The sequence below is a fragment of the Oenanthe melanoleuca genome, chromosome 5 (assembly GCF_029582105.1).
Source record: "Oenanthe melanoleuca isolate GR-GAL-2019-014 chromosome 5, OMel1.0, whole genome shotgun sequence".
In the NCBI taxonomy this organism is placed as follows: domain Eukaryota; kingdom Metazoa; phylum Chordata; class Aves; order Passeriformes; family Muscicapidae; genus Oenanthe; species Oenanthe melanoleuca.
Window position 1 is genome coordinate 4,820,790 of NC_079339.1, and position 12,269 is coordinate 4,833,058.

General features: G+C 39.2%; 2 protein-coding genes across 4 annotated transcripts in view; one reads left to right on the forward strand and one right to left on the reverse strand.

Annotated features, from left to right (window-relative positions):
* Nucleotides 1–1,257: 1,257 nt before the first annotated feature.
* On the forward strand, nucleotides 1,258–6,322 carry SVIP (small VCP interacting protein). Its single transcript, XM_056491998.1, has 4 exons — nucleotides 1,258–1,404; nucleotides 2,323–2,373; nucleotides 4,613–4,726; nucleotides 5,534–6,322. The coding sequence occupies exons 1-4, from the start codon at nucleotides 1,342–1,344 to the stop codon at nucleotides 5,546–5,548; spliced, it is 243 nt and encodes an 80-aa protein (XP_056347973.1). The 5' UTR covers nucleotides 1,258–1,341; the 3' UTR covers nucleotides 5,549–6,322.
* The window catches only part of GAS2 (growth arrest specific 2), a 106,915-nt gene continuing 100,667 nt past the window's right edge, over nucleotides 6,022–12,269 (reverse strand). For 2 of the 3 annotated variants that reach the window (XM_056491996.1, XM_056491994.1), the window contains exon 9: nucleotides 11,088–11,773. In XM_056491996.1, the coding sequence (XP_056347971.1) occupies nucleotides 11,555–11,773 (219 nt within the window). In that variant the 3' untranslated portion in view covers nucleotides 11,088–11,554. Of the gene's footprint in view, nucleotides 11,774–12,269 lie in introns of all 3 variants that reach the window. The other variant, XM_056491997.1, reaches the window with a different exon arrangement.

Consider the following 12,269-nt stretch of genomic DNA (forward strand, 5'->3'; position numbering starts at 1 on the left):
CAAAGAATGGATTGAGAGGAGTCCTCAGGAGAAGGCCATGGGTGTGAGAAGCTCAACACGACCCAGCAATGTGCACCTGCAGCCTAGAAAGCCAACCACATCCTGGGCTGCATGAAAAGCAGTGTGACAAGCAGGTGGAGGGAGGTGACTGTCCCTTTACATGCCCGTGTGAGACCCCATCAGGAGCACTGTGTACAACTCTGGGGCCCCAACGTAAGGAGGACAGGGACCTGTTGGAGGGTCCACAGGGGGCCATGAACTCCCTCATAGGGCTGGAGCACGTCTAGTACAGAGACAGGTTGAGAGAGTTTGAACTTGTTCAACCTAGAGAAGACCCCAGAGGGACCTTAAAGCCCTTTTCAGTACATACATACAAGAGAGCAATATAGTCAAGAACGTGCAATTTTAAGCCTGGCGTAGAAGAGGGTAGATTTAGATTAGGTATTAAGAGGAACTTCTTTACTGTGACAGTAATGAGGCAGTGGCAGAGGCTGCCCAGAGAAGCTGTGGGTGCCCCAGCCCAGGCTGGATCGTCTTGGAGCAACCTGGTCTAGTGGAAGGTGTCCCTAACCATGGTAGAGAGTTTGGAGCAAGGTAGTCACTAAGATTCCTTCAAACCCAACCCACTCTCTGATTCTACCCCAGTGACATTACAGATGTAGGGAACAAACACGAAAACTTAAATTCTTACTTCACAATAATGTATGACATCACAAGGTTATGAAATAAATGCTAGGACAAGAACACGGATGCAAAAAAGATATACCTTGCTCAGAATTACCGAGGAAGACAAGAAGTCTGGCAGATGTTGCATGATCGTTTATGAAAAATACATTTTATACTCCTCACATAATCCTTACGGATTGATGTATGCACCAACATTCAAATTCAGAAAATGTTGTTGAATACGGTAATGCTGGAGTCTACTATAAATAACTGGAAGAGAAGGTTCCTTTCTTTTCTTTTAAGAAAAAATGGAAGAAATAGCCGGAGAGCCAGAAAGAGATAGCTTTAAGCACCCGAACCGAGCTAGATCTGTGCCGGCTGAGCTCCGGCAGCGCCGGGCGGGGCACGGGATCGGAAATGTTGGCTGCCGGCGGAGCGCGCCGCCAGCGGGCCCTGAACCCGGCATTGGCCGGGAAACCGATCGCATTATTCTACCCCTGCCGTCACAGAACACCTTCCATTTAATTCACCGCCAGAGGCTGGCTCCAGCCTCCGCTGCGGCCCGGCCCGCCCCCGGCGGCCCCAGGCCAGGGCGGGCACTGCCGGCGCTGCGCGGGGCCGGGGGCGGGGTCGCCGTCGCTTCCTCCGCGGCGCTGGTGGGCGGTGGGTCTCGCCATGGGGCAGTGTTTGCCGTGCATGGGGGGCGCTGTCAAGGACGTGGTGGAGACACCCGACCCGGTGAGTGTGGGACCGCTGCGGCCCCCGGCCCTGGGGGTGTTTCCCCCCTCCATTTCACCGTTGTATATCGGTGACGCCTGGCGTCGCTGCGGAGAGGGTGAGCGCAGGGGGCGGTGACCTTTCCTCAACATGGAGGCCAGGCCGCGGAGCTGTTACCGTGCCCCGGGAGGCAGTGGCTGTGCCGGGGAAAGGAAGCCCGTCCTTCGGTCCCCAGCCCGGGGTGGGGAGAAATGTTGGGCCGAGGCCACCCGGGGCACCCCGCAGCTTGGGGCCTGGCCCCAGAGCCTCCTGCTGCTCTGCCCTACGGGTCAGGCGTGGGCGCTTCTATGATTGTATGGAGACCGGGAGTTGCGTGTGAAACGTGTTGGTGCGTAATTGTGGCCAGAATTTTTACATTACCCCCATTTTTACAAGAAATAAGAAAAGCTGAGCTTTTTTCTCCATTGCATAGTGATGCTCGCTTCTAATTACCCTCCGCTGCACGACATTTTTCTTAGGTGAGTAAGAGCTCATCTCTATATTTTGTACCCCTCATCTGAGGATTTTATACGGGAAAAGGAAAGGAGCTTCGCCTGGGAGAGAAGCATTCCCCTTTCCAGACGCCGAAAGGACGTTTCGTACACTGTGTGTCATTTCACCCCAGTCTGGATTTTTTTGACTGAAGGTGCAGAACAGCTGATTTCTTGTGGGGTTTGACTGCATATAGGTCAGCAGCTGCTCTGCTGGTATATTAGTCACTAAAAACACTTCGTTCTTGCAGGCTGGCAATGCAGGGGAAGATGATGCTAATTGACTTGAAGTTGACATTTTGTGGGAGTTAATATCACAGATTTGAGTTGTACTTAAAAATTAAAACTTTAAAAGGAATGCAAAGACTATATTGAAGTAGAATTTCACTCTCTCTAACATTATATCTAGGAAATAAAAAGAAGACAACTAGCAGAAGCCGCTGAAAAGAGGCAGATGGAGGTAACGCCTTATAAAATGTCATTTATTGAAATAATTTTTAGATAACTGGTTTATGGGGAGAATGGCTGTGGCTTTTCTGGTAACACTGGATATCATGTTTGGATTATGGGAATTGTTGTTAAGTACTTTCCTAATATTATTCATGTTGTATATTTATACCTTTTTTATATATATTAAGAATTTCACAGCTAGGTAGGTGCTCTAAGAACATTACAAAGTAACTGAGCTTGTTTGGATGGGAGATATTTTACAGTAGTTTATAAAACAACCTGAGAACTGGAAGAGCAAGTTCAACACTATTTTTCCTTGTTCTAAGACTTGAAAACAAAAGATGGAGAAGTATTCAAACCAGAGTGGTCAAACAATTGTTGAGTGGCAATTTCAAGTGGTAGTGCACTTTTCTTAAAAATGCGGGTTGTATGCACTTGCAGGTTCTGTTTATCAACAAGGCAGCAGTTTGAACATGTTTATCAACTCAGATTCCAGCAGAGATGTACTATTAACTTAGTCTTTTGTCTTTTTAAGGTTGACAAGCTGTAACTGCTTCAATATCTTTAAAGTTAGAAGAGGTAGGATACAAAAGTAGCAGAACAGCCAGCCTGTGGGTTTTTTTGTTTGTTTTTTTTTTTTTGCTTACCTACCTCTAAAAAAGGCTCACAGGATATGCTCTTTATTTACTCTTTAGATTTTAATGGTGTGTCTTAGAAACCACAGCTGAACTGTGAGGAGAAAGAATTGTTATTTGTGTAAATGTTTGTGACGTTACATATTGACTTAGGAATTGTTAAGCATGGGGACCATGTTGACCTGGTTTGAAGGGAGTTTGGTGAATAATCGGAGCAACAGCTGAGTGATGCATTGGACTCCTTAAAACCTTTGATTTTGTGTCATTCTATGTACTAAAAGCAATCCACATGTTATTTTCAATCACAAATGTGTCTCAGTCACAAGGAGATTTTAAGCATAACTGTAGGAAACAGCTAGCTCTTAACTGGCTAAAAACCTTTCTTGAGAGGAAGGATAAATGAAGCAAGTAGCGTTGTGGATGTCCTTGAAGCTTTGTGGGACCCATTATGGTGACAAAGAAAAATGGAAGTATCACTCTGTTACTTTCTGTTTTCTTGGAAGACAAAGAGATGAAGCATCTACCAGGATTTTTCAGGACTATCTTTGAGGTCATTTTAGCCTCTGAATGTTGGGTAATGGAGATGTCTTGCAAGCAGCCATATTTAGTTTTGCCCTTGTGAGGGGACAGGAGAGTAGATCAGATGTCCTTCCTTTTCTACTTAGTGTTTTCCTGTACACGCTTGTTAGCTGCTTATTATCCCTTCTGATGTCATGTGAGCTGTTCTTCCTTTTGGAGTGCTGCAGACAGTTTGGGCACCTGACTCATTTGCATGACCCATTTCTTAGGAGGCAGAGAACATATGGTCAAAGTACGTTGGTATTTGGTGATAGGATTTGTCTTAAAACCCACTGAGAATTGAGCTTATTTTCAGGACCTTGAAATTCAGGTGAGAACATTGCTGTTTTGCATTGGTAGGTTTTAGCATCTTCAGTATAACTTCTGCTCAGTTATTATAAGCCTAAACTTATATAAGAATCAGTTTTTAAAACATTTTCCTTTTTTTTTTTTTCCATTTCTTTTTCATGGTGTTAATTGTCTGTAAATCTGATACTCCTGCCATCTAGTCTAGATCATCATTAAACAGTTTCCTCAAGGATGTGAAGCAGGCAGTTCATGACAGATTTTTCATTTGGTACTCCTGCTACTCACACACCCTGTAACATTTTGACGGGTAGGCTATCATGCAGGATATTTTTCTCACAGATCACAGTTTAAAAGCTGAACTTCTTCACAGCCTATTCTAGCGCTCCTAAGACAGCTCTTTTTCTCCCCTGTTGCTGAGGGTAAAACTAGGCCCCGACATTGAAAAAACTACAGACGAAAAATCTGTGGACTTTTGGGAAGGGAACTGGTTCTGCATCTGAGGATTAACTTCACCTGGATGTAGTAACAAAGTGAAGCAAAAACACCCTTACTTACCTATGGGATTAAGACTTCACAGAATGAGGAAATATCCTGAAAAGACTACCTTTATATAACCATAGCATTACTAAGTGCTTCAGTCTTTTAATGCAAACAACAGTTCATAAAATAGTGTTGTCAACACTTGCAGTTTGGTTTCTCTCCAGAAGAATAGCTAACTTGGGCTTACTCAAATGTGTTTTCTCCCAGGCTTCGTCTCGAGGTATTAAGAATGTTTACTCTGTAGAGCAGAAGAAAAAGAAACAGGAAGAAATAGACAGAAGAATGGCAGCTTCACGTCCTGGAGGAGAAGGAGGACTGAGAGTAAGTTTAAAAAGAAAGAATATGATTCAACTGTCCATATATTCCCTGTGAAATTCTGTTTTGTCATGTAGAAGATTGAATAACTTGAGGAAAAACTAAGAGGAAGGGAAATGGAATAGAAACGGAAGCATGTGTCATTACCATGCAGTGTTCTTAATGAGAATTTATCACTAGGACAGAAAGACAGCAGGGATGGCAGAGAGCTGTTTTTTCCCCCGCTCTTCTTCCCATTTTTGTACATCTATGATGCATCAGTTTTACAGGTCTCTCAGCACTAGAGACCTCTTCACTGTTATCCTGTACTCAGCATCCCTTTTTGTTGCCAGCTGAGATTGTCTCTCTTCCTTCAGAGCTTGTAGAAGACATTTGAACTAAGTAGGGTGATGGTTTTGGGTTTATGTATGTATCTCTCATTACAAAAGAAACATTGTTGGCATAAATATGGGTGAAGTTTACTACTATTGCTATTCTAATGTGAATTTTGCCTCAGAAGGCCAGGCACAGAGTTAATGAAGAATTACAATCTTTCCAAAACAATAGACATATCTGATCATTGAAACTCAGACTTCGTAAACCTTCATCTTTTGCCCTCATTACTGTATGAGACTCAGGAGGCAGGAGTTTGTATATGTTGCCACTGATACACTGCATGTCCATCACTTGCTAGGATAAAAGGTGAATTTAGAATTTAAAGGAGAATAGAGAATTTATTGTAGTTTGACAGCCTTATGGTGTTTGTTTGATTTGGGATTTTTCCTTTCTTTTCCTTATCTTCATACAAACCTGTGGTGTGTTTTGTTTCTTTAGTGGCAGGTTGGATAACACATGACTTCTGAAGAGAAGATGATTGATATTTACTGCCAATAACTTGTCAGTTTCTGCAGCCAAGTGGCATTTACTCATCATGTGGCTTTTGCTGTTTACATCTGAAAACTCAGCAGTACTTTGCCATTGTGGGACAATGGATGTGGAAACACTCACAAAGAAACTTAAGAACTAAATCTGAACACTATGGTTTTGCCAATTATGTTTGTTTTCCATGCATGTTTTATTACTTCCCTGTCAAGACTTCCTGTGAGCTGGAAGTGGCCTCCTTATGTGTAGTCAGTCAAGATGTGTATAGTGTCTGGTTAATTGATGTCTGTCTGTCTGTGTAAGACTGTCCTGAGCAAGCTCAGGTGCCCATGTGTTGTTTTTAATGCTTATTTCAAGCTCTAAATTAAACTTTTCTCAAGACCTCATGTAGAAAGTTTTTCGTATATATATATATATATATATATATATATATATATATACATATATATATACATATATATATATATATTTCTGTTTCCTAATGACTGTTGGACTGCTTAGGAATTTAGTGCCTTTTTCAAAAAAAGAAAAGTAGAGTCATGGTGGGTCTTTACAAGTGGAATAATTTTGTGACTAGTTATAAGAAAAAATAGAAACCTTTATAAATCCTGTGTTCTTAGATCAAGAATGCTGTTTTATTATGTGTGTAATAATTGTTCTCATTTTCTCATGTGAATTTCTTTTGAGTCTCTTAAGTATAATGAGTACTGAAAGTTAAACATGAAATTAAAAATCCACTTATTAGTTGTTTTCATTTATTACCACAAGAGGGCAATGCTTCCCTTCTCAGGATTTTGAAAAACAAACAGGAAAACTGTTACTATATCATCTCTTTGCTAGTTCATTTCCCGAAGTTTCTGTGTTATCTATTTAGGTGGACTACTTACAGTGCAGAAACATTTTCTTTTCCCAGAGAGCATTAGGCACATTATGCATGGGCTCAGTACTGCAATTGACCCATTTCTGACTTAGTCAAGACTATAGAGGCTTTTTTTTTTCACCCCTTGAACTATGTATTTTGTCTTCATGTCTCTGTACTGCCCAGTGTTTTCCTGGGAGTGCAGTCTTGACACCGTTTCCTGGCTTAGCCTTCAGAATTGAGTTGAGAAGGGAGAACTTTCAACATTAACATAATGTTTGGGCTGAAAAAAGCTGTGTGCTTGGCTGAAGACTGCCTTCAGTTTCCTTTGATTGTTGGCAGTTGCTCTCTACAGTGTATTAACTGGTCAGAATAATTTTTTTAAAGTCTAGTGAAAATGCATTGAGTTATAAAAAAGTATCTCAGACATTAATTTGAAATGAGAATTCCAGTCTAACATTACAGTAGGTGTCCTACAAAACACTTAAGCAGCACTTACACGTAATTGGTCACTTGGGCTATTTAAAGCTTTAAATATTTTTCTCTTCATTCTCTGTCATACTGCTTCCCCAAAACTGCAAGGGGAGAAAATAACCATGTCTTTTGTCATCCAAGCCTCTGCTTGCCTTAGTGCTATGAACACTTTCATTTAAAGCCATTAAAAGAATATAGAGAAACCAATCACACTCTTCTCTGTCTCCATCCTTTATGTAAAAGCCAGAGCTGCCTGTGCTTCTTAAGAGACCTAGTTTTGAATGTTGGATTTATTCTACAGCTAAGGAACCACATCAGGATGTGGGAGTGTGTAGTTCTAGATCATGAATCACCTGCAAAGCTGTTTTAAAAGATGTTCCTATACAATACACATCCAATTGTCTAAATGGCCAGGCTCAACTGACTGGGAATTATTTGGGTAAATAATACTGTTGGTTTAAGTTTTGTTTCAGTTGAGAGTGAAAGCAGAAACTACTGAAGATCAGTAGTATGCAACTCATAGCTATCCGACATGTACCATTAAACAGTAAGGCTGAGAGCCATGTAACTTAGAGCTGCTCTCTTCTTACAGACGTTTTCCCTGTCTTTCTTACTGCTTAGTGCAGCACTAAGTTAACATGAACTGCAATAGGACTTTTGTCCTCATTTTCCCCAATCCTAAATTTACTTCACCTCAGAGGCTGTTAAAATGCACCTTTACATGTAGATATATCTAGACAGCTGATATTTTGTTTACATCAGTACAACTCCTTTTTTTTTTTTTTTTTTTTGCTTCATCTTCTCAAAGCATAATCTTTCACTTCAAGAACTGGCAGGCCAAAGCCCTGTGCTGGTAGACTGGACTGAAAAGCTGACTCTCCATGACTGTGGTAGCATCATCTTTTTTGCAGTAACAAAGTGAAAACATTTGCCAGGGTTGGTTTCCATATAATTAAAAAACATAGATTGTGCTAGAGACAGAGTGTAGCAGATGTCCTGAAATTTGGGAAGACACAGAAACTGTGTCTGTACAAGGATGGGCAGCATCACAGTGGGCCCTGAGGAACACAGATTACTTCAGCACGTGGATTTGGCATAGTGACAAGACTAAATACTTGAGACACAGCTCATCAGGGACAAGCACTACCTGCAGTTTTTTCCAGAGTCTGGGAAAGCCTGTCCAGCCTCATCAGCATTTGTGTGATCCCACCTGTCTGTTCCACCTTACCTTAGTCAACATGCCACAGGCTAAGAAAGTAGGAGGCAGAGCAAAGAAGCAGCACTGTACCTTCTTGTCAGGTACTCTCAGGCTGCTGCCAATGAGACAGTACGTGTAAGCCCAAAAAGAACCAAACCCTCGTCAGCATCTCTAGGAGATGCTTCTGTAACTCTCTGGCATGGCAAACAGCTTGCCTTCCAGATCTGAAGTGAACATGTGTAATGAATTAGGATTGAGTCCAGTAACAAGAAACTTGCTGTACCTTCCCACACATATTGCCTTCTTATTTCACTCATCCCCACCAAAAGTCCTTTAACTAGCTGCCATAGATTTTTGATAAAAAAAGTGGTACAGCAAGGGAAGGAGCAATTATCCCTATAATAAAGATGTGAAAAAACCCTATCCTCTATCAGCGATATAAATAATCCTGCTTGGAGAAACATGTCCAGGTAGTGTATTAATAACATGGTGACAGAATGCACTTCCTATAATGAGCAATAACAGATATCACAGTTACATTTCCAAACTAATTTTGAATGGCTTCCAGCACAATGGGTCATATTTGACATTATACAATAATAATGGATTTTGTAAATAATTTTACAGAATTTATCCATTTTGAGATTAAACACAGTTTATTCACAGGCAGCTCCCATGGGGTTTGTTCTATGAGGACTTTGAGAAAAGGCTTTGTTGCAGCTCCTTTCACTTAAATGTTTTAGCACTTCAGCCTCCTCAATATTTACATTCAGCCAATTACACAGCAAAATAGCTAAAATCACTGCATCATGGAAAATGACCTAAATCTGTTCTGCCCCTATCACTGCAACAAGGGCTGTATGCTTCTGAGCAAAATTCTGCTGCTCAACTTTAGCTTTATAATTTAGCCATAGGTTCCTAACAAATTTTTCATTCCTACATTTCTACAGGACCTAATACACTATATGAAAATGTTATTTATCATGACACTTACCTCCAACCCCTTCTTCCAGACTAACCAGCTTACTGCATTTTTTGGTTTACTTTATTGATGCTTTCATTTCCTCCTCTGTTATTCACAGTCACACCAATGCAGTCAAAAGCAGTAAGTCCCACCTGTGGTAGTGGCAATACTTTAAAATAAAATCCTATAGTCTCCCATTCTAGAACTGGCAAAGTTGAAATTTTAAGTCAGGAAGTGATTTAATGTAATTTTTTTAAAGACTCTGAAACAAAAAAGACTTTTGATTGGTAAACTCCAAGCACATAAAGGGGTTCATGTTTAGTTTAAAAATCTTGATTTGGATTTACTGTGACTATTGAAGTTTACTATTAAAATAATCTTATGAATACCTTTTTTGTAATTATCTGGTCTGATTTGTTTATATGTAAACACCTTCAAATATCTAAAAAACCAACCTAATAACAACACAAACTTAGTCTTGGATGGTGGAAATAAAGGTTGAACTTGAAGATCTTGGAAGCCTTTTCAACCTCAATGATTCTGTGAAATTCAACTAATTATGTGTAAATAACTAGACATTATTTCTAAATAAACATCTCACATTTTCACTAGTGCTTTTTTTTCCCTTTTAATTTGAAAACAGATCTCTCAGTGCTTATATTAAGATCATGATTTTTTTTTTCAACTGTGCTGCATTTTTTATAAAATGATGTTTTGGTCTGTTTTCTGCTTCCTTATGGAGGACATATGACAACTTCTATGACAACTTCTATGACAACTGAGACTTCCTATGGCTTTTCAAAAGATTTATTGCTTGAATATGTGTTTAATCTCCCTAGAAAGTGTTTCAGGAGGAGAATAAAAGGCTGCAGCTTTGGAATTATGTCCTGATACTTTGTCTGCTGCACCAAGCAATTGTGAAGTGCTTGTATTCAGCAGGTAGTTTTAGATGGTGAGGTAGACCTTCTCCACAGAAATGAGATACAACGTGCTGATTTTAATACAGCATGGAACATGAAAGACTGTCTTAATCCTTTCTAGCCCACAGACATTTTGCTGTTAATTTTAAAGACCGCAGGAGCAGATCATAAGACCATTTTTAATAATTTAATATCAGAAAATAGAGAAAAATACGAGTCAGTACTAAAAATATTTCAAGGATGTTTTTGAATTTTTTCCCTGCAAAGAAAAATTAATTTTCAATAAAATTTGGGTATTTGTGTGTTATTTGTTTGCCCCTTTCTTTGTGCAACTCCTTATTAGGGCAGCAAGCAGTGTTGTGTATTGTAGGCATCCAGTCAGTAGCAGCAAAGTGGAGATTAGAGATTACAAATAATAGGAGTTTCAAAATGTAGGAATATTTTAAAAAATTTATTTCAGTTTTAAATTTATACAGTCAGTGAAAAAATCTTATAAAAGATTTTTCTAGGATGTTGCAAGGCACATAAATTACCAAATATAAACAAAAAAGTAGCCAAAATAATGAACTAAGCCCACTGACACCTTTAGCTATATTAGAGATGTGTGAATGATTTATGAGAATGTAAATCACACTATTTACAGGGTAATGAGTATTTCATATTTAACATGACAACAACATTAAAAAGAAGAGGAAGGAAATGCTCATATCCAAGAACAGTGCCATGTTTTGTGACTCCAGAGGGACTTGCATCTTCTGAAGCTTCTCCTTGGGTCTGAGGGCTGTGCACATGATACTGCTCCCCTTATGGGCTGCAGAACATCACCTCACTGGTATGACCACTCAGCTCAACTGTATGACAGAGGAAGGGGCAATTTTTCCACTTCCCCATGCTTCTATATTGGACAACTTCATGAAAAACAGAAAGGGTCTACATACAGATCAAGCATTCAGCATTGTGTTCAGCTTTAAATAGTAAAACAGTGTGAAGGGGTTTCTTGGGCTTTTTTTCCTTTAAAAAATGGCTTTGAGAAGTTGTTAGGCATGCAATAAGCCATTATATTCTACTAATTAAGAAAAGATTGCAAAACATACAAATAGACAATTTTAATTCATTTCAAGAGACATTTCCAAATAATCTCCCCAAATACCCATTTTCCCTACATATATATATTTCAACTAGCCTAACAGTCAGGGATTCAAAGTAATAAGGTTTTCGTACAAATATATTTCATTCTTTATTTTCTTCCATTAAGAGGATGAACTCCTTTATGTAGCTCTAAGTATACATTCACATATTGAAGAGTAATAATTTGGCTAAAAAGATATGTCTATTTATTATCTGATTGTAGTAATTAGCCTATCAAGGGTAATTTGCTATAAAAGATACAGTACTAGAAATAAATAGTTCTAAATTCAATGATCTTGAAAATGGGGTGTCATTTCCAGTCGATGTTAAGTTTTCCAAAGTCCTTTTAAAGCATCAGCTAAATTCACTACACTTGGGAGAATAATTTGGACCTACATACATGAAGTCCCACTTATATGAGCAGCTTATTTCACTTAATCTCTTTCTTGGTTTTGTAATGGGCAGAAACAACCAGATAATTGTCTGGATTCATGTCCCTGAGGTTTGGAGACTTGCTCTGGATTGGAGAAGTTTTCCCATCTACTCGGGAGATCTGAAGCATTCGGCACGGATCATGCTTCAGTAAATAACCTGCAAAAGTCTCCCAGCCTCCTCCAACACGAACCATCACATGTTTGTTGTGCAGCATCTGAAATTACACAGGTGGGAAAAAACACAAACAGTCTTAAGAGGCAACCATTCACAAAGAAATCACACTTTTTTGCTGTAAAAAACTGCTTATTTAATTGAAAGTCAGAAACATATGATGGTAGTCCACTTTACAATAAAAGGAAAGGAAAAGAAATAGTAGTGTGGTTTTTTTGTGTTTTAAAAGTAAATTTTAAAAACTGTAAGAAAATGAGCTGGTGTTTTAAACTGAAGATTTTCATATTTTATGTAAATACATGCTACACATTTTTCTAGTCCTATAGCATGGAGTCTTTCTGTTCTTCATGTGTTTATTAGAAATATGCCAGGGAACATGAATACATTCAGATTATTTTTTAAAAAATATGTTAGTAAAGACACCATTTTATATTGTCTTGAAACTGGCTTTTCTTTATAGGAATAGTGAAGGGCAAACAACCAAAACAATTTAAGTCTTGCTGAAAATACATTCTAATAAAATAGTTTAATGTTGTAAT